Here is a 25,371-nt window from a genome sequence, read left to right as displayed (position 1 = left end):
GAATTTTGGCAGCTTCTATATGTTTGTTTCTATGTATTAGGTAGAGCTGCTATGTCTCCTGGAATTGGTAGAGTGGCCTTGTGTAGTAGGTGTCCCGTAGAGCCCAGCAGTGCTGTAGTTGAGCTTTGATTGCTATTGGCGTCACTGGGAGGAATTGACCTCCAGACCAATCAGCTGTGAGGACCAGCTGCAACTACAGTGGGAGAGCTGCTGTGAAGGAGACACCCCTATAGAGTAGGACTTGCTTCAGTGGGGCTTTAGTGCTCACTGAGTCTGCCCCTTGAGGATTTGTAGAGTTGTAATCTGATATGGTCTGAAGCTGTCCATCAGGTGCACTGACTCTAGGGCCTCCAGGGAAGTGCAAAGTCAGCCTCTGCCTGGGGTCACCCAGCTACAGAGATCTGCAGATGGCTGCTATTTTGTATTGGGCTGGAAAGTGCACAGGCGAGGCCCAGCTGTGAAGCAAGGCAGGCTGCTGCTAGTGCCAGGCCTGGAGCCACTGATTGAGAGGTATGGGGCACACGGAGGCCAGCTGCTGCTTGTTAAATTTTAGAAAAGTCTGAAGCCTGAGCCAGGACAAGCTGTTCATATGGAAAAGCCACTGCAAACAGTTTGGGTGAGGGCTGCAAATTGGGTGGGGCAGGGTCACAGGGAATCACCAGGGTGGGATGAACAGTACAGTCCAGGTTGATGGAGACTCATATATGGTGATGCCTCTTGGCACTGTGGTGGGGAGGTAGGTCTCAGCAAAGGAACAATGGCCTCTGCCAGCACTTCTATCTGGAAGAAAGCTGACCCCCAGTTCTTGTGATGCCAGACAATTTAGTTCCTCTCCGTATGTCCCTGGATTCTTTCAAGCTGCTGCCCCAGCACTGGAGCTCAAGAGGGAATGAGTCTAAGTTTGTGCGCCAGCCCTTTAAGAGGAACTGTCTGGGATCCCAGTAGCCTCCGTGTCACTCAGCCACAATTCCTGCTGGTTTTTACAGCCTGAAGTTATTGAGACTTCTCTTCCCAGTACTGGTATCCTGGGCAGAGGGGTCTGGGACCCCTTGCTCCTCACGGGAGGGCTTCTGTGGCCAACATATCCCTCCTGGTTAAAAACTTGCCTCACGTGGGTGTCAGACTAGATTATTCCATGCCTCCACCCCTCCTACCAGTCTCAATGTCCTTTCTTTAATTCCCTAGTTGTAGGACTTCGGTTCAGCCAGATTTCAGGTGATTCTGAATGACGGTTGTTCTGTGGTTTAGTTAAGTTTGATGTGGACCCTGAGCTGGATTATACCTTTCTTCTACTTATTCCTCCGGTAACTTTATATCTCACCCTAGTAAAAGTTCAAACCCTTACAGTGATCCATCCATAGGCTCTTGATGACCTGACGTGGAAATATCTACGTCTGCTACTCCTCACCCAACTCTCCAACACTCTCTTCTCTGCTTTGTTTCCAAAGTACTACAAAAAACGTTACTTATTCATCTGTCCTAACCAGAATATTAAGCTCCATGGAAGCATGGATTTAAGAAAAACCAAAACCAAAAACTATTGCTTTATCCCTTGTGTCAGGAACAGTGCCTGTTCCATTAACATTTGTGAAATGAATAAATGGGTCAATAGCTCTCTATCTGAGTATGGGACAAGGAGGGTGAAGGGATGGGAAGTAGGCAAGTCAACACCAAAGTAGTTCCCATTTGTACTATGACTCCTTACAACAGGCAGAGCATGCCTTATACACAAGGTGTTTTTCTACCTGTCACCACTGGGCAGTACAATCAGACCATCAAACTACTGAGGAGGGAGGCAGCCTCAGCCCAGCCTTGTGCAAGTGCTCACCTTTGAGACTAGACACTTGTTGGCCTTGGGTCTTGCTGAAGAGAGACAGCTCATTGGTGATGGACTCGAGCATCTTGACAAAGTTGGGCAGGAAGAGGATCACCTGGACATCATGGTTGGCTAGGTGCCTTCCACAGCTGATACCCTGAGCCCCCTTCACATGGGGCCCACATAGCAAAGCCACTGTAGGCCTCTGGTGAACATTTTTGGGATTCAACCTGGAACAGAGGTAAAGACGCATTCTCAATTGTAGACCTGGCAATCCCTTGCACCCTAAACCAAGAGAGTGCCTCGGCACCTGTTGCTCTAGAGTTCCTGATGGTCCCAGGTTGCAGAGGTCTATAGCGTGTCCCATATCCCAGTGTCACTTCATATGCTGGATCTTCTCACTAGGTAGTTCATCCAGATCTTGTTCCACAGAACACTGTTTTCTTACCAAGAACATTTACTGTTCTCACAGTGTGAACCTATTAGGTCCAAACTCTGCTTAACCTCAGAAGCCTTCTTTACTTTACTTCCCCAACATGCCTGCCCCACTGCAGGTAAGTCTGGTCTTATCATTCTCTCCTGCACTTGTAAAGCTCTTTCTTGATTCTGCTCAAACTGTGTTCCCTGCCCAGAAAGCCCATCTTTTCTTTGAGCTCCAGCTCAAGGCTCACCTTTTCCAGGATTACTCTGGTTCAGCTTCTAAGAAACTCACAGTAAGCACCAGACGGGATAGTTCTAAATCATCCAATCATCCTCCATTGGTTACCAGTCCACGTTCTCTTTACTGAGCTGCCAGTAAGCTTTAATAAGGGCAACTTTGTAGATACTAATAGGACCGACTTCATAGGATGCTGTGTGGATCAGTTCTGAGAACAGAGCCCAACACAAAAAGTGCTCATAGATGTTGGCACTATCATAGTACTGGTCATAGAGGAGGCAGCAAGCTAGGGGTTTCCCAGCCTCCTAGGCTGGCAATTGACTTGGACACCCACTTCCTGATGACATCACTTTTAGTTTCCTCTCAGGTCTCAGAGAAGCCACAGGTAAGGTAGAAGGATTAGCCCTGGAGCTGTGCCCAACCCAAAGGCAGTACAGTCTGCCCCAGGGCAGGAAGATAGGGGAAATATACAGAAACAGACTTAGGTCCCTGCTTGGGGTGGAGCAGTGACGGTTACTTACTGGTCTCCCAAAGGGAGAAAGATGACAGTGTTGTCAAACCAAAGAGGAAATCCCCACCCTCCAAATAAATTTGGGGGAATACCATTCATTTCTTCTATATTTGCATCTTAAGGAAATATGAGTACTCCCTTCAGACAGACACTGCATAGTTCTGGCATATGACTTCACCTATGTCTTTTTCCTAAATGGACTCTCCCTCTCACAGAGGCATCCCCCATCAGAGGACTCAAAGCAGACCATGGTACCAACACACACAATAGTAGGGAGCAGAGCACAGGCACTGGAAACAGATCTATCTATATCGGACACCTGGCTCCATGTATGAGCAGGGTCACATGGGCAAGTCTTTTGGCTCTAGCTCTCTGAGCCTTAGCTGGCTCATCTTAGAACTCTAGACTACTACTTACCTATGAGGTGAAGTTATGTGAAAGCACAGTGAAAAAGTACATGGTCGCTCTAGCCAGTTTGGCTCAGTGGATAGAACATCGGCCCATGGACTGAAGAGTCCCGGGTTCAATTTTGGTCAAGGGCACGTACCTCAGTTGTAGGGCTCCATCCTGGCCATGGTTGGGTACGTGCAGGAGACAACCAATTGTTGCGTCTCTCTCACATCAATGTTTCTCTGTCTTTCCCCCACCCCCTTCCACTCTCTCTAAAAATCAATGGAAAAATATCCTTGGATGAGGATTAACAACAACAAAAAGTACATGGTCCTTGACATACATGAAACTGCTTACCAAGTGGTAATCTTTCTCAAAGGAAAACCAGTAAATGCTGCAAAGGACAGGGGACAGTCTTCTGAGAGTTCATACAGGCACAAGGACAGCCAGCTCCAAGAAGATGGCTTGAGAGGAGTATAACTACTGTTTCTGGGAAGCCACTTAATGGCCTCAAATACACCTAGGAAGAACTTATTCCAGGAGCTGCCCCCATGGCCAATTTTGGGGAGGTGCAGCAGTCACCAGAACCAAGGGCCTTGTACTCCATCAGAGGGCAGCTTGCACTATTTCCTTCTTTGGGGACGGGTGTGTGTGTGTGTGTGTGTGTGTGTGTGTGTGTGTGGAGGTGGGGGTGAGGAACAGGGTCTCTGTTGCCTCTTTCCTGGCCTAGGAGAGGCCAGGAATCCAGCATGGTTGAGAAGCAAGCCTAAATCCAGGGCAAGGAGGAATAAACAAACCTACAACTCTGTAGGCAAGGTGAGTGCAAGAGCAAGAAGGGGAAACCTCACATCCAGATTGGTTCACTTTAGACACCTCTCTCCCACAAGGTTGCCACTGTGCTCTTTATTGACAAATCCAGCAGACACTTGTCAACTCTAATTTTGCTTGATATCTCAGCAGTACCAAGCTGACCATTCCTTTATTCTTCAAACACTATTTCTTGGGTTCTGAAGCACTATCCTCTTAGTTTTCTTAACTCTCTAGCTTTCTTTCAGCCATTTTGGAAGTCTCCTGATCACCTAACTATGCCTTTAGTGCTGATGTTTCCCAGAATTCCACCCTAGGCCCATCCTTTCTTGATACTCTCTTTATAGAACCTCATCTATTCTATACCATTTATGAGCTGATGACTTCCAGATCTACATCTTCTGCTCAGGCTGTCTTTTAAACCACAGATCCAAATAGTCTGTTTGGCTATTTCACAGGCCTCTCAAACCTATCCAAAACAAGATCCACCATCTCCTCCAAACTTGCTCCTCTTCTCACATTCCCTATCACAGTGGATGTTATCACCATCCAACAAGATATCCATGTAGGAAAGCTTGAAGTTCAGTGACTCAGACTCTCCACTTTTCATCACCTCCAACATCCATTCAATGGCCCTGCCCTGATTTTATCCTTAAAAAACAAAACAAAACGCTTCTCCTATTTCCCCTTCTCTGATCTCTACTTCCCTGGTTGAGGCCACCATCATTTAGCCCCTGGCTCAGTTTTCTGTTACAGTTTGCTAACTGGTCTCAATGTCTCCAGTCTTGCCTCCACTTAATCTACTCAGCCAAAGTCATCTTTGTAAAACCCAAGATTAATCATGTCACAACCCTACTGAAATCCCTTCAACAGCTCCCTACTGCTCAGTTGCACCAAGCCCTGTTTTCCAGCCATACTTAATGCTTACAGCCCCCATCACCTTCCATGGTCTCTCAATTCTCTCTGCTCTTGGCACATGCTACTCCACAGATCTAGACTACTTTTCTCCATTCCTGCTGTCCCTGTTAAATGGCCCTTCCTCTGCAGGACTCAGCTTGGATGCCCCTGCTCTAGGAAGGTTGACTGGCTTCTTCCTGGAGTAGGAAAAATGTGGCTTGCTGGAGAATCTTATTTTTCCTCTACCACAGCATCGTACTTTTTGGAGGCCCCATTAGGCTACTAAAGGGCAGAAGCAGAGTTTTCTCCTTTTCTTTATTCCTAGTCCTAGCACAAGGCTGGTACATTGTATCAGTAAATGTCCACAAATAAAATTAAGCACTGCTCCTGACATATAAACTGAAATGGTAGATGCGAAGATACCAAACTCCAGCTCTCCCACCCAACTGTGAGGGTGGTTTTGGAAGTTCTCAGGTATGGAACTCAGGATCGATTTGTTCCCCAGCCCCTTTGAATGACAAGTGCCAAAGGCTGGATCTCGGAAGGTTCTTAGAAGGCAGGCCTCTGGTAGTCAGCAGCAGTCTCAAAGCCAGCTCTTATCAGGAAAGAGAGTCAAAGGGTGGCTTGCTGGGAGAAAAATGAGGACTCACAAGAGATGGATTAGAGAAGCAAACAAAAACCTCCAGCATCCAAGAAAGTTACTTCATAAAGGCATTCCCATTAGACAAGCAGGAACTGTCTAATGAATGCCTCTTGTCTGAGGCTTTGTGGTGGGGCCCAAGCAGAGCACCATCAACCCACACTCATCCCCCGCCAATCTAGAGGCATTTACCTGTTGGGTCCTCCGAGTAGAGTCAGTGCCATCTGACTGGCACACACGCCTGTCATCTCCAGTCTCCGCTCCAGAGTCAACCCATGCTTTTCAGCCACAGACAACAGCTTTTTATGTAGCTCATAGGAAACACTTGGGACAACCAAGCCAGAGTCTGCAGTTCAAAAGGAGGTGTGGAGAGAAAGGGGCAGTGATTACAGAAAATCAGGTTCACAAATGCGTGTACTCAATCCAGAATTCTGTGAAAGCCAGGTCTTTTAGACTGACCCTCCCCAACCCATCTGCCTCACCTGGGACTGAGACATGCTATGCAGCCCCAGAGGCTCAGGCAGTGGATGGGAAACAGAGAAACAGCTTGTTCAGGTTTCCATAGAGCAGGGTTTGTGAAGCTTTGACCACGAAGACCAAAACTACCAAGATACATTAGGTACTACCAAGAAAAGGCTGGCAAAGAGCACGTAATAGCAACCTATGAACCACATTAGAAGAGAACATGCTTGTCCCAAAGTGGGAGAAAAGCTGTCCTGGCAGTGAGGTTTTTCTTATAAGCAAACCCCTTATCCTTCCCCAGAAGTGGAACAAACATGACCTAACCCTCCTGACCCTCTGGTCCCACTACTCAATTTCAAGGCAGGATGACTTGTTCACCACATCTACTCCCCACTTCTTCCTCCTCCTCTCCTCTACTTACCCTTCCTCTTCGTAAAAAATTTCAACTAGCAACTTGTTTTCTCAAAGAATTTGTCATTTTCTGCCTATTTGGGGTGAATGTGACCCAATAATCATACCACAGGGAAAGAGTATATGGAAAGTAACCTATGGCTTGCCTTAAACTACTCAGAAGAATCTTGAACATTTTGTTCACCATAAATAAAGAGAACTCTATAAAGGTTAAAGAGACTCACAGTCACTGCAAGTACTTGGTTTTAAAAGGCCAAAGTCTGCAGCAGCTGATATTCTTGAAGTCTATTTATAATAATAAAAGAGTAATATGCTAATTAGACTGAACAGCCAGATGACCGTCCAGACGAAGCCAGGGCTGCGAGGGCCAAGGCAAGCCGCTGCAGCTGTAAGGGCCGAGGCAAGAGGCCGCTGCTGTGAGGGCCGAGCCCCTTGCATGAATTTCGTGCATCGGGCCTCTAATCTATCTATCTATCTATCTATCTATCTATCTATCTATATAAAAGGCTAATATGCTAAGTGTCCCTCCCACCGTCCAAGTGGCCGCTATGATGCACACTGACCACCAGGGGGCATACGCTCAATGCAGAAGCTGCCGTGATGTGCACTTGACATTTATAGAAAAACGGCAGCACGGACCTGGCGTCGACAAAGCAACACTTGGCTTCCCCCAAGTGGGACACAGGCCCTGCCACCACCCTGGAGCAACAGACCACCAAATCATAGCCGATGCTGCCGAGACCCATGGTGCAAAATGCGGCCCACAGCCCAGCCTGGAAATGGTGGCCGTGAGCGCCAGGTAATGACGTCATGTAGCAACGCTCGACTTCCTCTCCCCAGCAACAGGCCATCTATACATATAAAAGCCTAATATGTGAATTGTCCCTACAACTGTTCAACCAGTCACTATGATGTGCACTGACCACCAGGGGGCAGACCCTCTGATGGGTAGGTTAGCTTGCTGCTGGGGTCCGGCCGATCGGGACTGGGCAAGATGGGCCGGACACGCCCTGGGGTCCTCCCACAGTCCCTCTCCGGCCCTGATTGTGCACCGCTGGGGTCCCTGGGCCTGGCCTGTGTGCCCTCTTGCAATCTGGGATCCCTTGGGGGATGTTGGAGAGCCGGTTTCAGCCTGATCCCCGCAGGCCCCTAATTTAACAATAAAGGGCACTACAGATCTGGCGTCCACAAAGCAACCACCCCGGGGAGCGACAGCCCACCAAATTGCAGCCAACGCTGCCAAGACCCCATGGCGCAAAATGCGGCCCATAGCCCAGCCCAGCCCAGCCCAGAAATGGTGGCTGTGGGCGCCGGGTAATGATGTCACATAGCAACGCCCAGCTTCCTCTCCCTAGCGACTAGCCTCCTTGCAGTTTCTTCAGCCCAGGAACACAACTTGCTTTATAGCCAGGTGCAAACACTTCACACTCTAACCAAAGTCTGTGAAGCATTTTCCTGTGCCTCATCTCATTTGATCCTCACAGAAGTCCTGGAGTAGGTAGATAAAAGACTCAGTGGAATCCTATTTTCTTTTCATTAGCTGGAAAATGGAGATTTAGAAAGCTTAGAAACTTGACCTGACTGTAAAGAAGTAAGAAATGGTGGACCTTGAAAATGACTTCAGGTTTTCTCACTGCGCAGAATATAGTCAAACACTGCTGCAGTTAAATGTTTTACTCTTTGTTATCCCTGCATGATCTACAATAATAATCTGCTTCGTGTTGATACTTACTGCTGTGTTGCTAACTATTACCCGAAAGAGAAGTTGGGGTGCTTCACTGGGTTGGAAAAAGTTTAGCTAAATCAGAAAGTGGGTCTAATTAAGCAAGTTTTTTCTCTATATATAAAAGGCCAAATTGACTTGTGCATGCACAATACATATAAAGCCCTCACTAGCGCCAATCGCACACAGGTATTTCGATCTGTCATTGTCGATAGTGAATTTGGTTGACACTTCTATTATAGAGAAAGGGCAAATAGCAATATTAAAATATTTCTTCTAATTAATGTCCTTCCAATGTGCACGAATTTGTGCACCGGCCACTAGTAGTATTTTATGCATCAGTATCAACACACATGTGCCATTTCAGTGCCCAGTAAACCAGGACAGGAAAGAAACTTCACTGCAAAGTCAAAGACTTCACTGCATAGATCTTTCAGAAAAAAGAAAATCAACAAGAAAACAATGACTATAAATGACACACTGGGTCAGATGGATTTAACTGACATTTACAGAACATTTCACCCCAAAGATGCAGAATATACATTCTTCTCAAGTGCACATGGGTCATTCTCAAAGATAGACCACATGTTAGGACACAAGCTAAGTCTCTACAAGTTCAAGAACACTGAAATCATATCAAGTACCTTTTTGAATCACAATGGCCTGAAATTAGAAATCAACTACAGTAAAAACACTCAAAAACATTCAAACATGTGGAGGTTAAATAGCATGTTATTAAATGATGAATGGACTACCAATGAGATCAAGCTTCCTGTAAACAAATGAAAATGAACATACAACAACCCCAAATCTATGGGTCACAGTGAAAGCAGTCCTGAGAGGGAAGTTCATAGAACTACAGGCCTATCTCAAAAAACCAGGAAAATTATTAATAAATTATTTAACCCTGCAACTTAAAGATTAGAAAGAGAACAACAAGAAAATCTCTGAGGAAGTAGAAGGATGGAAAAAATAAAGACCAGAGCAGAAATAAATGACATAGAGCCTAAAAACAAAACAAACAAAAGATCAATGAAACCAAGAGCTGGTTCTTTGAAAAGATAAACAAGATTGATGAACCTTTAGCCAGACTCATCAAGAAAGAGAGAGGACCCAAATAAATAAAATCAGAAATAAAAGTAGTAAAGTAACAACTGACACCACAGAAATACAAAGGATTGTAAGAAAATACTATGAATAACTATATGCCAACCAGCTGGAGGATGTGGATGAAGTGGACAAATTCCTAAAAAAAATACAATCTTCCAAAACTGAATCAGGAAGAATCAGAAAACCTGAATAGGCCACTAACAACTGAGGAAATAGAAGCAGTAATAAAAAAAACTCCCAGCAGCACCAGCTGGTTTGGCTCAGTGGATAGAGCATCAGCCTGTGGACTGAAGGGTCCTGGGCTCGATTCCAATCAAGGGCACATGCCTGGGTGTGGGCTCGATCCCCAGTGAGGGGCATGCAGGAGGCAGCCGATCAATGATTCTCATCATTGGTGTTTCTATCTGTCTCTCCCTCTCCCTCTCTGAAATCAATAAAATATATTTTAAAAAACACATGCATAATTAAACAACAACAACAAACTCCCAGCAAACAAAATCCCTGGTACAGATGGTTTCACAGGGCAGTTTTACCGAACATTCAAAGAAAACTAACACCTATACTCCTCAAACTATTCAAAAAAATTCCAAGAAGGAACACTTCTAAGCTCTTTTTATGAGGTCAGCATTATCCTAATACCAAAACCAGATAAAGACACTATAAAGAAAGAGAATTACAGGTCAATATCCCTAATGAATATAGATGCTAAAATCCTCAACAACATATTAGCAAATCGAATACAGCAATCTATATAATAAAAACCCAGTGGTCATAATGCCATAACAACCCAAGACCTGTCACCAGGAGGTGCAGTGATGGGTCCCGCGGCGTGCCAGGTCTGGGTCTTGCGTGATTTCGCACACTGGGCCTCTAGCATATTAAAAAGATCATACACATGACCAAGTGTTATTTATTCCAGGGATGCAAGGCTGGTATAATATTCACAAATCAATAAACATGATACATCACATAAACAATCTGAAAGGCAAAACTCACATGATCATATCAACAGATGCAGAAAAAGCATTCGACAAAATCCAGCACCCATTTTTGACACCCACTCTCAGCAAAGTGGGAATAGAGAGAGCATACCCCAACATAATAAAGGCCATATATAACGAACCTACAGCAAAAATCATACTGAATAGACAAAAACTACAAGCATTTCCCCTAAGAACAGGAACAAGATATGGATGTCTGATTTCACCACTCTTATTCAACATAGTTCTGGAAGTCCTGGCCATTGCGATTAGACAAGAAGAAGAAATAAAAGGCATCCAAATTGGAAAGGAGGAAGTAAAACTCTCATTATTTATAGAAGACACATCAATGCTAAAGATGCCACCAAAAAACTACTAGGTTTAATAAATGAATTCAGCAGTGTAGCAGGATACAAAATTAACACCCAGAAATCAATGGCATTTTTATATACTAATAATGAACTCTCAGAAAGAGAAACTACAAAAACAATCCCATTTACCACTGTAACAACAACAAAAAAATTAAGATACTTAGGAATAAACTTAACCAAGGAGGTAAAAGTCTTGTACTCAGAAAACTACAGAATGTTGTAAAAAGAGATAGAAGAGATATAAACAAGTGGAAGCATATACCATGTTCATGGATTGGTAGAATTAATATAATTAAAATGTCCACACTAACCCAAAGCAACCTACAGATTCAATGCAATCTCTATTAAAATACCAACAGCATATTTTACAGATTTGAACTAATACTCCAAAAATTTACATGGAACCAAAAACACTCCGAAAAGCTACAGCATTCTTAAGAAAGAACAAAGTTGGAGGAATCACAATACCAGATATCAAGTTATACTACAGAGCCACTGTAATCAAAACACCCTGGTACTGGCACAAGAACAGGCATATAGATCAATGGAACAGAACAGAGAACCCAGAAATCGACCCAAACCACTATGCTCAATTTAAAAGTTGACTCTTTGAAATTACACTACTGAGATAGCCTTTAAAATTCACATTTGAAGTCACATATTGATAAATAACAATTATAAACAGGGCAATGTACTAGCTGCTTTTCTACATGATCTCATTTTACAAGTATTATCCCAATTTACAGATAAGGGAACAGGCTCAGCAGCCTCCTTCCAGCTATGGAACTCAATTCTGACTCTACAAAAGCCTCCTTGTTGAAACCTTTAATAGTTAGTAACTCCTTCACCTCTATTCCTCAGTGTAGTAACTACAGTATCTGCTTTCTCTGGGCTCAGCCACAAAGCACTACAGGAGGACAGTGGACTTAACCCACTATAAATCCATGCAATCTGACTGCAATTAGACTCTCACTGATGTTTTTCCTGCCTCACAGGTTTAATGCCTTTCAATCTTCTTGATCACCCTCATCCTTTCCCACTTGTTTTCAATAATCAAATCCTATCAAATTCCCCTTTGTCACTTCTCTCACATCTGTCTTCTTTTCCATTCAGAAGTCCAAATCCCTGGCACATTAGTTATGTCATGAGCCGAAATGATTTGAGCCTATTCTGGTCTCTTTTCTCATTGTACCCTGAATTCTATCAAGAGACCAGTTTAAATAGACTCTCTTCCAAAAAGAAATTTTGGATTTTGTCATTTTCAGAATCTTTCAGTTGTTCCCATGGCCATAGGACAAGGACAGCATTGGCACACAGGGCTCTCTGTGCTTTTGTCCAAAGCTATTTTTAATTCCTGCACAACATAAACTTTCTGACCTGGCCCAACCAGCCAATGGCTGATCTCACAGAGGCCCTTTCCTCACTAGCACCTGCCCAGCCTACTCATGAATATCCTCTTCATGTTTGTCTGATGAAATCCTGCCCATGCTTCAGGGCTTTTGTTCTATTCCCTTTGTGAAGCCTGCCCTGATCAGCCCAGTCTTCCAGACCTCTCCTGCTTCTCAACACACAGTGCACTCTCATTGGACTCCAGGCATATATAGTATATTGCCATTTCCCAGTACATTTTAATAACTTGAACACAAGGACTGTCTTTGAATGACTTACAATAAGCACAGCATTTTGAATGATCCAAAGTGTCTTAAATATTTCGTTTAGAATATTATGAATGTTGAGCAAAGATTCTCTGAGGCTTTACCACTCTCCTGACCAGTGTTCTTTAGGGACCTCTAACTATTGAACAAAGAGTGCTCACATGCATCTAGCATTTTATAGCCAAACCTAACACACATGGATGTGGCCTCTGATATTATTTAGCAGGGTAGGGCCAAGCTGGAGGAATATCTGATAATCTGTGACTGCTGGAGACAGCAGTACTGTCAAAAGACTCAAAAGGGCTTTCCAGAGAGAAAAGACTTGTTTTAAACAAAGAGCTAAATTTAGTTTCTTCCTGAATGTGTTTTCCCAATCAAGAGAACTTTTATACCATTGTTCCCCTCTAGCCCCCACAACTGGTGAAGAGTATTGCCAAGAGAAGAAGTATAAGCAATTAGTAATGGCTTAGAAACTGTTAACACCACTTGGCATGCAGTAGTATATGGAATACCAGCAGCGAGCTCTCAGAACCTAAAACCCCAGCCATCACCAAATGGGTAGTTACTTGTTCTTCTGTTGCCTCTCTGGGTATGGGGATTAGTAGAAAAACAAGGTATCTGAGGTTCTAGAACAGGGGTGGGCAAACTTTTTGACTCGAGGGCCACAACGGGTTCTTAAACTGGACCGAAGGGCCGGAACAAAAGCATGGATGGAGTGTTTGTGTGAACTAATATAAATTCAAAGTAAAGGAGCGGAGGGGAGAGCAAGAGAACCCTCCACTCTTTTGGCTCCGTGGGCCAGATAGAACAGCCGAACGGGCCGGATCCGGCCCGCGGGCCGTAGTTTGCCCACGGCTGTTCTAGAACATGAATGCCACAAGGCTAGATTGAGGAGTTACCCAATCTAGCATTTTATAGTCATTTCGTGTAATGGCTGATCTAAGTTGGCCAATTTCTGAGGGCATACTAAAGATAAAAGACTATAGTCTATTTTGCCATTACACTGACCTTCTCATACTATATTCTCCTTCCTTGTAAACTTAACTGCATTCAGAAGAGGAAAGTAAATAGGATCAAGTTTTTAAGAGCCTTTACCACTCTGGGCTTCAATGTCCTCATCTGTAAAATGAAAGAATTACACTAGGTAAGCAAGTAACCTAACACTAACATTGTATGAACCTAGGTTGTTTCCCCACATATTCCAGATAGTTTGCCTTATTCTTTTTTTTTTTTTTTTAAATATATATTTTTATTGATTTCAGAGAGGAAGGGTGAGGGAGAGAGAAACATCAATGATGAGAGAGAATCATTGACCAGCTGCCTTCTGCACGCCCCCAACTGGGGATTGAGCCCGCAACCTGAGCATGTGCCCTTGACTGGAATTGAACCTGGGACCCTTCAGTCCGCAGTCCGATGCTCTATCCACTGAGCCAAACCAGCTGGGCTAGTTTGCCTTATTCTGATCCTAACATTTAGATAGTGAATCCAATTGGAAAAGTGTCCCCAGCACTATCTGAATAACATTCAGTAAAACCTGCTTTGAGGCTTATTTATGCCTTGGATCTGAAGCTGAGATAAAAATCACCTGTAGAACTCTAACTGGTTTGGCTCAGTGGATAGAGTGTCAGCCTACAGACTGAAAGGTCCCAGGTTCGATTAGGGCATGTACCTTGGTTGCGGGCACATCCCCAGTAGGAGGTGTGCAGGAGGCAGCTGATCGATGTTTCTCTCTCATCGATGTTTCTAGCTCTCAATCCCTCTCCCTTCCTCTCTGTAAAAAAAAAAAAATCAATAAAATATATTTTTAAGAAAATCACCTGTAGAAACTGCTCAGCAAGATAACTGTTTCCTGACTCCTTTTCTGACATAGGAAAAGGGCTTCATTTCCAACTCCTTAGCACCGTTGACACTTTACTGATTCTCACTGTTATTCTCTCCCTGTTAGTTACTTTACTCCAAGGCAGGCTATCATCTCCCTGAGCTCAGGAATTCCAGGGAAATCACATACTGAATGACCGACCAACCACCTCAGTCCAGAGAGCTACCAGTAGAGGCAGTAAAAGGGGAGCAGTCAGAGGTAGATGGAAGGCAGGATCTGAGGTACTACATGAACTGCTGGATGATAGCTGCCTTCGAAAAACTTAAAACCTGGCCAGTTAAGCCTGATTCGGAACTACACTGTTTGCCTTTACATAGGTGGTAAAAATCAAAGGAGTTCAGCAAGATACACTCAATGCCACTTAAGGAAACTACCGTAAGTAGTTTAGAGGCACCTTAGTAAAGAGGCACCTCTGCCAGAGTCTGCTAGTGAAAGATGGAAACAGTTTAGGAGTCTTTCTTAGCTTGACAGTCTGCTTTTTTTTTTCCTTTCACATGAAAAGTTAAGTGCAAACTGCTACACTCAGCAAAACCAAATATAACAGAGCTCTATAGCTGTCTACAAAAAGCCATGCCAGCCTGGCTGGTGTTGCTCAGTGGTTGAGCGCCCACCATGAACATTTCAATTCCTGGTCAGGGCACATGTCTGGGGTGTGGGCTCGATCCCCAGTAGGGGCTGTGCAGGAGGCAGCCGACTGATGATTTTCATCATTGATGTTTCTCTCTCTCCCTATCCCTTCCTCTCTCTGAAATAAATAAAAACATATTAAAAAAAAAAAGCCACGCCAGATCTGATTCTTCTCCATGTAATTAAGCTGGTTCCATAATTCTCTCTATAAGCACTACTAGCATTCAAAATTTACATTCAAAACTTCAAACCAATTACTCAGTTCCTTCTCTACCTCTTAAAATGATTATGATTCCCCCTTTAGCTTAACATCATTCAATAACAATGGTTTTCAAACTGTACTCCAAGAAGCCCAGTTAAGAATGTGGTTTGGGAGGAAGGGACAAGGATGAGGTAGACCACCTCTCCCACAGCTGCTTTTACATGTTTGAAGACTTTACTGCTAAAAAAAAAAAAGAAACTTAAAAAGCACTGGGGTAACAGACTAGACCAGTGGTCGGCAAACTCATTCATCAACAGAGCCAAATATCAACAGTACAACGATTGAAATTTCTTTTGAGAGCCAAATTTTTTAAACTTAAACTTCTTCTAATGCCACTTCTTCAAAATAGACTTGCCCAGGCCGTGGTATTTTGTGGAAGAGCCACACTCAAGGGGCCAAAGAGCCGCATGTGGCTCGTGAGCCACAGTTTGCCGACCACTGGACTAGACTATCATATACTACAGTGACATACATAATTACCAAGGTACTGTTTTGTTATATGACAATTATGACTAGTCAACTCTCAATGACCAGGGCTAGCAGGAGATGAAGACAGTGTAGTAAACAAATGTAATTTACTGAAACCCTAATTTTAACCAGTGGTTTCAAACATCCATCTCCAACTGTTTTTTACCACAGCAAATAATTAGTGAAGAGTTGAACTTCTGCTAAAATGTTCAGGCAGTAACAGGGAAGCCAAAGTGAAAATAGATTGAATTATGTGAATCTAGATAGTTGGCCCCTATACCTTTAGTTATTAATTGTAACATCCTATATAATAAAACCCTGATATGCAAATTTACTGAATGGCAGAACGACCGGTCGCTATGATGCGCACTGACCACCTGGGGGCAGACACGCAACGCAGGAGCTGCCCCCAGCCCATAGGCCTCGACCAGCAGTAGCAGCAGGGGGCGGGGCCAGTGAGCAGGCGGTGCCAGGCTGCCAGCCAAGGCAGGTGCCAGTGGGGGCCCCCCCGATCACCCTGCCCATCACCCCGCAGAGGGAGGTGACCGGCGGCACCAGGCCAGCCCAGGTGGGTGCAAGAGGGGGCCCTGATTGTCCTGCCGGTCACCCCATAGATTGGCCCTGATTGCCAGCTAGGCCTAGGGACCCTACCTGTGCATGAATTTCGTGCACTGGGCCTCTAGTACTAAATTAACTGCAGAACAGATTCTGCCAGATGCAGGATAGAAATAGACATGTAGAGAAATCAACTCCCCGACAGTGGTAGGTAATTATGTTGTACTGGCCATAATCCCCAAGAGAAAATAATAATGGCCAACCACCAAGCCACTTTAGTTAATTCCTACTGTAAGACTCTGAGTCAGAATCTGGGTCATTCTGCTTCAAGCATAATAGAAAGGGGAGAGCAGCCAGAAGGATGTGGGATCTGGTGCAACTCACCTGTGCAGAACTCCTTGCTCACATTGTGAGGCACTGTGATCCGTCGGTAGACTATGGGCTCTGACTCCAGGATGTTCTCATCGTGGCGGTACCGAGTAGGCCTTTCATTTGGGATACCCCTGGAACGGGTACCACTTCTCCTCTCATATGTATCAATCTCCTCAAACACAGCTGCCTTGTCAAATAGGGCTAGGTTCCCTTCAAAATCAAAATCTGTGTCTGGGATCTCTTCAATATCATCCCCAAAGCACTCGTCATCTTTATTCTTCATTTGGCCATTCTTTAAACCACTTTTCTTTGGAGTTGCCTGATTTGGGTGCCTGCTACTAGACGACCCTGGAGAAAAAATAGGAACTAAATTCAGTGTGCCCACAGAAAAGTGCTCAGTGGAAGTAGAAAATGCATTAGTTCTTTGTGGAGAGTGTTACAGGAATCAAAGTGAAGATGGTAAGCTATTCTTCAATCATATTAAGTAGCACAAACTACCACAAATTTCATAAAATAATAGATTTCATATATTACCCAAGTAATAGTGAACATAAAATAAGCAGTACTGCCCTGGCTGGTGTGGCTCAGTTGATTAGAGCATAATACCGAATTCCCAGTCAGGACACATGCCCAGGTTATAGGTTCAATCCCTGGTCGGGGTGTGAATGAAAGGCAGCCAATCAATGTTTCTCTCTCTCCCTCTAGAATCAATAAAAAACATATCTTTGGGTGAGGATTAAATAATCCTATCTAATAAAAGAGTAGTATGCAAATTAACCATCACTCCGCTACACCCACAAGCCACGCCCACAAGCCAATCAGGAGCAAATATGCAAATAAACCCAACCAAGATGGCTACGGCCACAGAGAGCAGGAGGGAGGCTTGGGTTTCCCCCACAATGGAGGAAGCCAAGCTTTCCACCTGCCCTTGCCAGCCTAGGCCTCCACTCAAGGCTACAAGGTTTCATGATAGAAGATACATAAATCCAAACAGAAATGGCGGCAGCCACAGAGCTGGAAAGAGCAGGAGGCTAGGGTTGCCCCCGGTGATGGAGGAAGCCAATCTTTCCGCACACCCTGGCCGGCCCAGGCCTCTGCTTAAGGCTACACAGTTTCAATTATAGAAGATACATAAATACAAAAAAAAAAATGGCTGCTGCCACGGAGCAAGCAGGAGGCTGGGCTCTGCTCCAGGCTACAAAGTTTCAATTGTAGGAGATAAATAAACCCCAGATACCAGGGCCTCCGCTTGGGTCGCCAGGGGCCGTGGCCGGCCTGCAAACCACCACAGGCCCCTCGCCCAGGCCGCCCCACGCCCCAAGGGAACCCCCACCCTGATCCGGGACACCCTTCAGGGCAAACCAGCTGGCCCCCACCTGTGCACCAGGCCTCTATCCTATCTAATAAAAGAGTAATATGCAGATTGACCATCACTCCAACACAAGATGGCTGCCCCCATGTGGACACCAGATGACCACCACAAGATGGCCAGCAGGGGAGGGCAGTTGGGAGGGACCAGGCCAGCAGGGGAGGGCAGTTGGGGGCGATCAAGCCTGCAGGGGAGGGCAGTTAGGGGTGACCAAGCCGGCAGAGGAGGGAAGTTGGGGGCAACCAGGCCTGCAGGGAAAGGCAATTGGGAGGGACCCAGGCCTGCAGGGGAGAGCAGTTGTGGGGGGACCAGGCCTGCAGGGCAGGGCAGTTAGGGGTGACCAGGCTTGCGGGGGAGGACAGTTAGGGGAAAACAGGCTGGCAGGGGAGCAGTTAGGCATCAATCAGGCTGGCAGGGGAGTGGTTAGGGGGTGATCAGGCTGGCAGGCAGAAGCGGTAAGGGGTAATCAGGAAGGCAGGCAGGCGAGCAGTTGGGAGCCAGCAGTCCTGGATTGTGAGAGGGATGTCCGACTGCCGGGATCGGGTTTAAATGGGCAGTCGGACATCCCTCGAGGGGTCCCAGATTGGAGAGGGTGCAGGCTGGGCTGAGGGACACACACCCTCGTGCACGAATTTCGTGCACCGGCCTCTAGTAATAATAATAATAACAAAAGAAAATAAGCGGTACTCCCTGGAAGTTTAAACCAGTTCTCTCTTCAGAAGGAAACTGGTAATGACAGAGGCTTTAAAAAAAAATTGTTGTTGTTGCAATCCTCACCTGAGGATATTTCCCCCACCCCCACGCCCCCATTGATTTTTAGAGAGTGGAAGGGAGAGAGGGATGGAGGGGTAGAGAAAAAGAGAGAGAGAGAGAGAGAGAAACATTGATGTGAGAAAGACACATTGATTGGTTGCCTTCTGCAGGTGCCCCAACCAGGCAGGGGATTGAAGCTACAATCCAGGTATGTGCCCTTGACGGGGAATCAAACCCACCACCCTTCGGTACGCAGGATGACACTCCAACTACTGAGCAACAATGGCCAGGGCTTAATTTTTTTTTTTTAATTGATATTTTACAGAGAGGAAGGGAGAGGGATAGAGAGCTAGAAACATCGATGAGAGAGAAACATTGACCAGCTGCCTCCTGCACACCCCCCACTGGGGATATGCCCGCAACCAAGGTACGTGCCCTTGACCGGAATCGAACCCGGGACCCTTCAGTCCGCAGGCCGACGCTCTATCCACTGAGCCAAACCGGCTTCGGCCAGGGCTTAATTTTTTAAAAATTCATTAGAGAGAGAGAGAGAGAAAGAGAGAGAGAGAGAGAGAGAGAGAGTAAAAAACATCAATGTGAGAGAAACTCGGTCAGTTGCCTCCTGAACATACCCTGTACCCTGACTAGGGATCAAACCCACAACATGGGTATGTGCCCTGACTGGAAATGGAACCTGCCACCTTTCTGTGTATAGGACAATGATCCAACCAACTGAGCCACACAGGCCAGGGCTGAGAGAGGCTTTTTTGACAACTGAATATCAAAAAGTGAAAGGGCAAAAATACAGTAGTCTCCTCCCACAAGTCTGGGTGGGTTGATTCTGAATGTTAAGTAATTAAGAAAGAATACTCCAATGTGACAGACGCTCATAGGAAGATACTATTCAACCAGCTCTTAATTCTATCTTACCACGCAAGCAACCTTCTGATTTTTAATTTGACACCAGGCTAGAGCCCAGTGGGTTGGAATCCCTGGTTTAGACAGATTTCAGATTCTAAGCCAGATATACATCTCCCACTATACATCGTTATTTTTAAATATATTTTTATTGATTTCAAAGAGGAAGGAAGAGGGCGATATAGAAACATCAACGATAAGAGAGAATCATCGATCAGCTACCTGCTGCACGCCTCTCCCTTGGGGATCGGGCTTGCAACCTGGGCACATACGCTGATGGGGAATTGAACCTGTGACCTCCTTGGTTCAGAGGTTAACTTTCAACCAATGAGCCACACCGGCCGGGCTAAGTCGGTATTTTGACTTATAAACCTGTCCTTAGATCTTTGGGTTAATGTGATCTCTTTTCCCAAAAATTTATCACTTCTGGGTAAACAATTTCTGAACCATCCAATAATGACAAGGACCATATCGACCTGATCCTGCAGAGGCCACACCAAGATACACATCAGCAATAGGGCAGCCAGCCACCCTTTGTCTCTAAGACTCTATTTGGCTGGCACACATCAGTCAATTAATCCCCTAGCATCGAAGGCATAAGACCCCACAGAATTCTCCAAACCATTCATTCCAAGAGAATCCTGAATTGAGTTTGTACTCTGATCCTCATCTGACCACCTGAAAGGGTGAACCAGGTGCCCAGTATGCCAAACGGAACTTCCAACATGGTCTAAATAAATGTAAGGTACTTCCTTGAAGACACTAGGCTCAGTTACTGAAAATGCACAGTAGAGTTTAGGATGATCATAAGCAAACCCTCTCACAAGTACCATCCCAACTATCCTGTTCTAACTCTTCTCAGAGCAACTCCCTTCCACCCACTGGGCTGTGAGTCAGGAGACCTAGGATCTAGTCACAGTTCTGTCAGTAACTTGATATATAATCTTATACCTGTCATCCAACTTCTCAGTTCCCTTGTATGTAAAATGCTCAGTGTGTATCCCCAACAGGGTTTCTAGCACATAGCACACGGTCAGTAGGTATTTAATGAATTAATCAACACCAGCAAGATTACTTACAATAATTATTCTGAAAGATATGTACTATGCAAATGTAACTGGTCTAATCTTCCTAACTGCCAAATACTGGTATGGAAGAGGGCTGTGGCTGGCAGTAAAAATGAGAATTAGGCCTCTGGAAAAAAACTAAAGCTGACCAAAATTACAAATGGAAGGAAGAACTGGCTGAGCCACCAAAAATAGCTCAGATTAATTATGAACCACTAAGAAGCTTGTCAATGGCTGGGTAAGTTCTGATTCCAATAATTCAGTGAGAGTATATTGTGTGCCACAGCTAGGTGCTGGGACTATAGTATATATAACCAAGACATGCTACTCAAAAAGGGAGGAGGAGAGAGATATAAACAAATAAATAAAATATGATGTGATGAGAGTTATAATAGAAGCTTGTAAAGTGTTATAGAAATACTAGAGGCCCGGTGCACGAAATTCGTGCACGGGGGTGTGTGTCCCTCAGCCCAGCCTGCACCCTCTCCAATCTGGGACCCCTCGAGGGATGTCCGACTGCCCATTTAAACCCGATCCTGGCAGTCGGACATCCCTCTCACAATCCAGGACTGCTGGCTCCCAACTGCTTGCCTGCCTGCCTTCCTGATTACCCCTTACCGCTTCTGCCTGCCAGCCTGATCACCCCCTAACCACTCCCCTGCCAGCCTGATTGATGCCTAACTGCTCCCCTGCCAGCCTGTTTTCCCCTAACTGTCCTCCCCCGCAAGCCTGGTCACCCCTAACTGCCCTGCCCTGCAGGCCTGGTCCCCCCACAACTGCTCTCCCCTGCAGGCCTGGGTCCCTCCCAATTGCCTTTCCCTGCAGGCCTGGTTGCCCCCAACTTCCCTCCTCTGCCGGCTTGGTCACCCCTAACTGCCCTCCCCTGCAGGCTTGATCGCCCCCAACTGCCCTCCCCTGCTGGCCTGGTCCCTCCCAACTGCCCTCCCCTGCTGGCCATCTTGTGGTGGTCATCTGGTGTCCACATGGGGGCAGCCATCTTGTGTTGGAGTGATGGTCAATCTGCATATTACTCTTTTATTAGATAGGATAGAGGCCTGGTGCACAGGTGGGGGCCAGCTGGTTTGCCCTGAAGGGTGTCCCGGATCAGGGTGGGGGTTCCCTTGGGGCGTGGGGCGGCCTGGGCGAGGGGCCTGTGGTGGTTTGCAGGCCGGCCACGGCCCCTGGCAACCCAAGCGGAGGCCCTGGTATTTGGGGTTTATTTATCTTCTACAACTGAAACTTTGTAGCCTGGAGCGGAGCCAAGCCTTCTGCTTGCTCCGTGGCGGCAGCCATTTTTTTTTGGATTTATGTATCTTCTATAATTGAAACTTTGTAGCCTTAAGCGAGGCCTAGGCCGGCTAGGGTGTGCGGAAAGATTGGCTTCCTCCATCACCGGGGGCAACCCTAGCCTCCTGCTCTTTCCAGCTCTGTGGCTGCCGCCATTTCTGTTTGGGTTTATGTATCTTCTATCATGAAACCTTGTAGCCTTGAGTGGAGGCCTAGGCTGGCAAGGGCAGGCGGAAAGCTTGGCTTCCTCCATTGCCGGGGAAACCCAAGCCTCCCTCCTGCTCTCTGTGGCCGTAGCCATCTTGGTTGGGTTTATTTGCATATTTGCTCCTGATTGGCTTGTGGGCGTGGCTTGTGGGCGTAGCGGAGTGATGGTTAATTTGCACATTACTCTTTTATTAGATAGGATGGATGAAAAAGCAGAGCTGGATTAGGAATGGGAGAGTAGGCATGAAAATACAAAGTCAGGATAACACCATTAGCAATGTATGTTGGCAAGGGAATAACTAAAGAAAAAGTCCAGTTTGCAAAATTATCAATGTACTGCCTCAATATTAAGTAAAACTATTCTATTAGGAAACAGGGCTCTAGCCCAGTGGGTGTGTGCATACCCAGGTGTGCACAGGATGGTCTACTAGGAGTAGAGAGACTGTACTAAATATTCTATTTACATTCTTTTTTACTAAAACCAACAAGAAATCAATCTTTATGAATTTAATGTATGGATGGTAATTGACACTCTTATGAGGTTTCATGCCAGTATTTGAGATATCTGAGCAAAGAGTGATGCTTTATAACAAGAAGTTATAGTTGCAAGTAAAGTTACATCATTTTTTTGTGTGTGGTAAAATATATGTAACATAAAATTTACTATTTTAGCCATTCTTAAGTGTAAATTCACTACACTAAGTACATTCATATCATTGTACAACTATACAAATTTTTAACTAAAGCATTAAAAAATGAGTAAGTGGCTTAAAAACACTTCTATTAAAAAATGCATTAAAGGCCCAGCCAGGGTGGCTCAGTGGTTGAGTGTCAACCTATGAACCAGGAGGTCACGGGTTTGATTCCAGGTCAGGGCACATGCCTGGTTCGTGGGCTCAATCCCCAGTAGGGGGTGTGCAGGAGGCAGCCGATGAATGATTCTCTCTCATCACTGATGTTTCTATCTATCTCTCCTTCTCCTTTCCTTTCTCTCTACAATCAATAAAAACATATTTTAAAAAATGTATTAAAGATAATACTAATAATGCAATCCTAAATGAACAAAAGAATGGCAGAGCTAACACTTCCCCTAGTACTCTTATAGGCCTTCAGCCAGCATGAGGTCTTTAAAAATTAGTCTAATCAGATTTATAGAGATGAAACTTTCAAATTAAAAAGTATCAAGGTTATTCCAAATATAAATCCATATGGACTATCACTAAGTGTTAACTTCACCCTAAGTGTAAATACACCACATAGGGAGTCTACAGATTATAGCCCCAGGGCCAAATCTAGCCCACTGCCCATTTCTATAAATAAAGTTTTATTGTTTATTTGTTTACATATTGTCTAAGGCTGCTTTTGGGCTACAAAGGCAAAGTTAAGTATTAGAGACAGAGACCTTATGGCCTGCAAAGCCTCAAATATTTAAAATCTAACCCTTATAGGAAATTTGCTCACCCTGCTCTACATCATGCCTCTCAGGTATTCTTTCCAGCTATGATTGCCATGAAAATAAAATAAAAATTTGATTAACTGAACCTGGGACCAATTCTTTGAATATCTGTTTCATTCAAAGTGTTAAGTGTGTCATTTTTAAACTATTGTCTTTGAACTCCAGCCTTACCCTTTGTGAATCAGGACTGGAACTCTGCAAACCACATTTTTCTTTCCTAAGCTGGCTTCCTGTCAGGTTCCACCACCAGCAGTAGGTACCTGAGGAGACTGAAAGGGACTATTTCTTCCTTTGCTTGCTATTTGTACCAGCACGGCCCTAGCAGTTGGTTCTAGTCTCCAGCTTTACTTTCTGACATGTGTAGACACAACCAGCTTCATTGCTCCCCTCAGAAGTACTGGCATCAGCTCTGTGAAGCCCCTTCTCTGAAATTTGAGGTTCTGATAACTCCAACCTCTTCCCTTTTTGATTTTTTAAATCTTCCAACACTTACTCAACCATTTCCTTACATTAAATTTTTTCTCTAAAAACTAGCAGTTACTATTTTCCTTAGGGTTACAACCAAAATTTTAAAAATGACTCACAGAGCCCTAACTGGTTTGGCTCAGTGGATAGAGCGTCTGCCTGCGGACTGAAGGGTCCCAGGTTTGATTCCGGTCAAGGGCATGTACCTTGGTTGCGGGCACATCCCCAGAAGGGGGTGTGCAGGAGGCGGCTGATCGATGTTTCTCTCTCATCGATGTTTCTAACTCTCTGTCCCTTTCCCTACCTCTCTGTAAAAAATCAATAAAATATATTTAAAAAAAATAAAAATGACTCACAGAGAATCACTCTGTTCTAACAAAATAATGTTTTAGAAAATTATTTTGAGATATTTGAATATTACTGTAAAAATAGTTCATGCTTATCTAATCCTTTTTAATACGTACAGGTAAAGACATTTCTGATTTACAGACACCTACCCATACAAAGAAATAGAGCATATATTTTCAATTCTAAAATCTCAGACAGGAGCCCTAGCTGATTTGGCTCAGTGGATAGAGCATCAGTCCTTGGACGGAAGGGTCCCGGGTTCGATTCCGGTCAAGGGCATGTACGTCAGTTGCAGGCTTGTTCCCCGGTCAGGGCCCGTGCAGGAGACAACCAATCAATGTGTCTCTCTCACATCGATGCTTCTCTCTCTCTGTCTCTTTCCCCCTCCCTCCCTCCCTTCCACTCTCTCTAAAAATCAACAGAAAAAGCACAATATTAATAGAAAGGGAAAATACTAAAGAAACAGAAAGTCAGCCAAGTTCTATTGCTGTTTTGGACTCACCCCTGGGAGCTAAGAAAAGATGCACCTGTGGTCCATGTGCTCATGAGTTGCATTACTGGTTATTTTTTAACAGATTTACTGAGGTATAACTCATATATAAAAACCTGCACCTACTTAATGTATTTAATTTGATTAATTTGAACATATGCATACACTGCGATATCATCACCACAATCAAGATAATGAACATGTCCATAACTCCCCTCCACCCCCCAAAAAAGTCAATGACTCACAATTAATCACTCTGTTCTAATCAAATGTTAGTTTTTTATAAAGCAAAAAATATTTTGAGCCATTAAACCATATTTGGACCTGTAAAATATTACTTTAATATAGTTCACTTCATGTTTATCTAATCCTTTTAAATTTGTACTTTTGTCTCACATCTAATCTACACTAATAAAA

The 25,371-nt window shown here is 44.8% G+C and overlaps 1 protein-coding gene across 3 annotated transcripts in view; it reads right to left on the bottom strand.

Moving 5' to 3' along the window:
- Window positions 1–25,371, bottom strand: part of EDC3 (enhancer of mRNA decapping 3) — a 76,937-nt gene that overhangs the window by 6,342 nt on the left and 45,224 nt on the right. For 2 of the 3 annotated variants that reach the window (XM_080660138.1, XM_080660139.1), the window contains 3 exons: window positions 16,607–16,942; window positions 5,912–6,065; window positions 1,829–2,046 (listed from right to left, as the gene is read on the bottom strand). In XM_080660138.1, the coding sequence (XP_080516264.1) occupies window positions 1,829–2,046; window positions 5,912–6,065; window positions 16,607–16,942 (708 nt within the window). Of the gene's footprint in view, window positions 1–1,828; window positions 2,047–5,911; window positions 6,066–16,606; window positions 16,961–25,371 lie in introns of all 3 variants that reach the window. The other variant, XM_080660137.1, reaches the window with a different exon arrangement.

Source organism: Plecotus auritus, assembly GCF_963455305.1.
Source record: "Plecotus auritus genome assembly, chromosome: 1".
Lineage (NCBI taxonomy): Eukaryota > Metazoa > Chordata > Mammalia > Chiroptera > Vespertilionidae > Plecotus > Plecotus auritus.
This window is presented reverse-complemented; position numbering and strand designations above follow the sequence as displayed.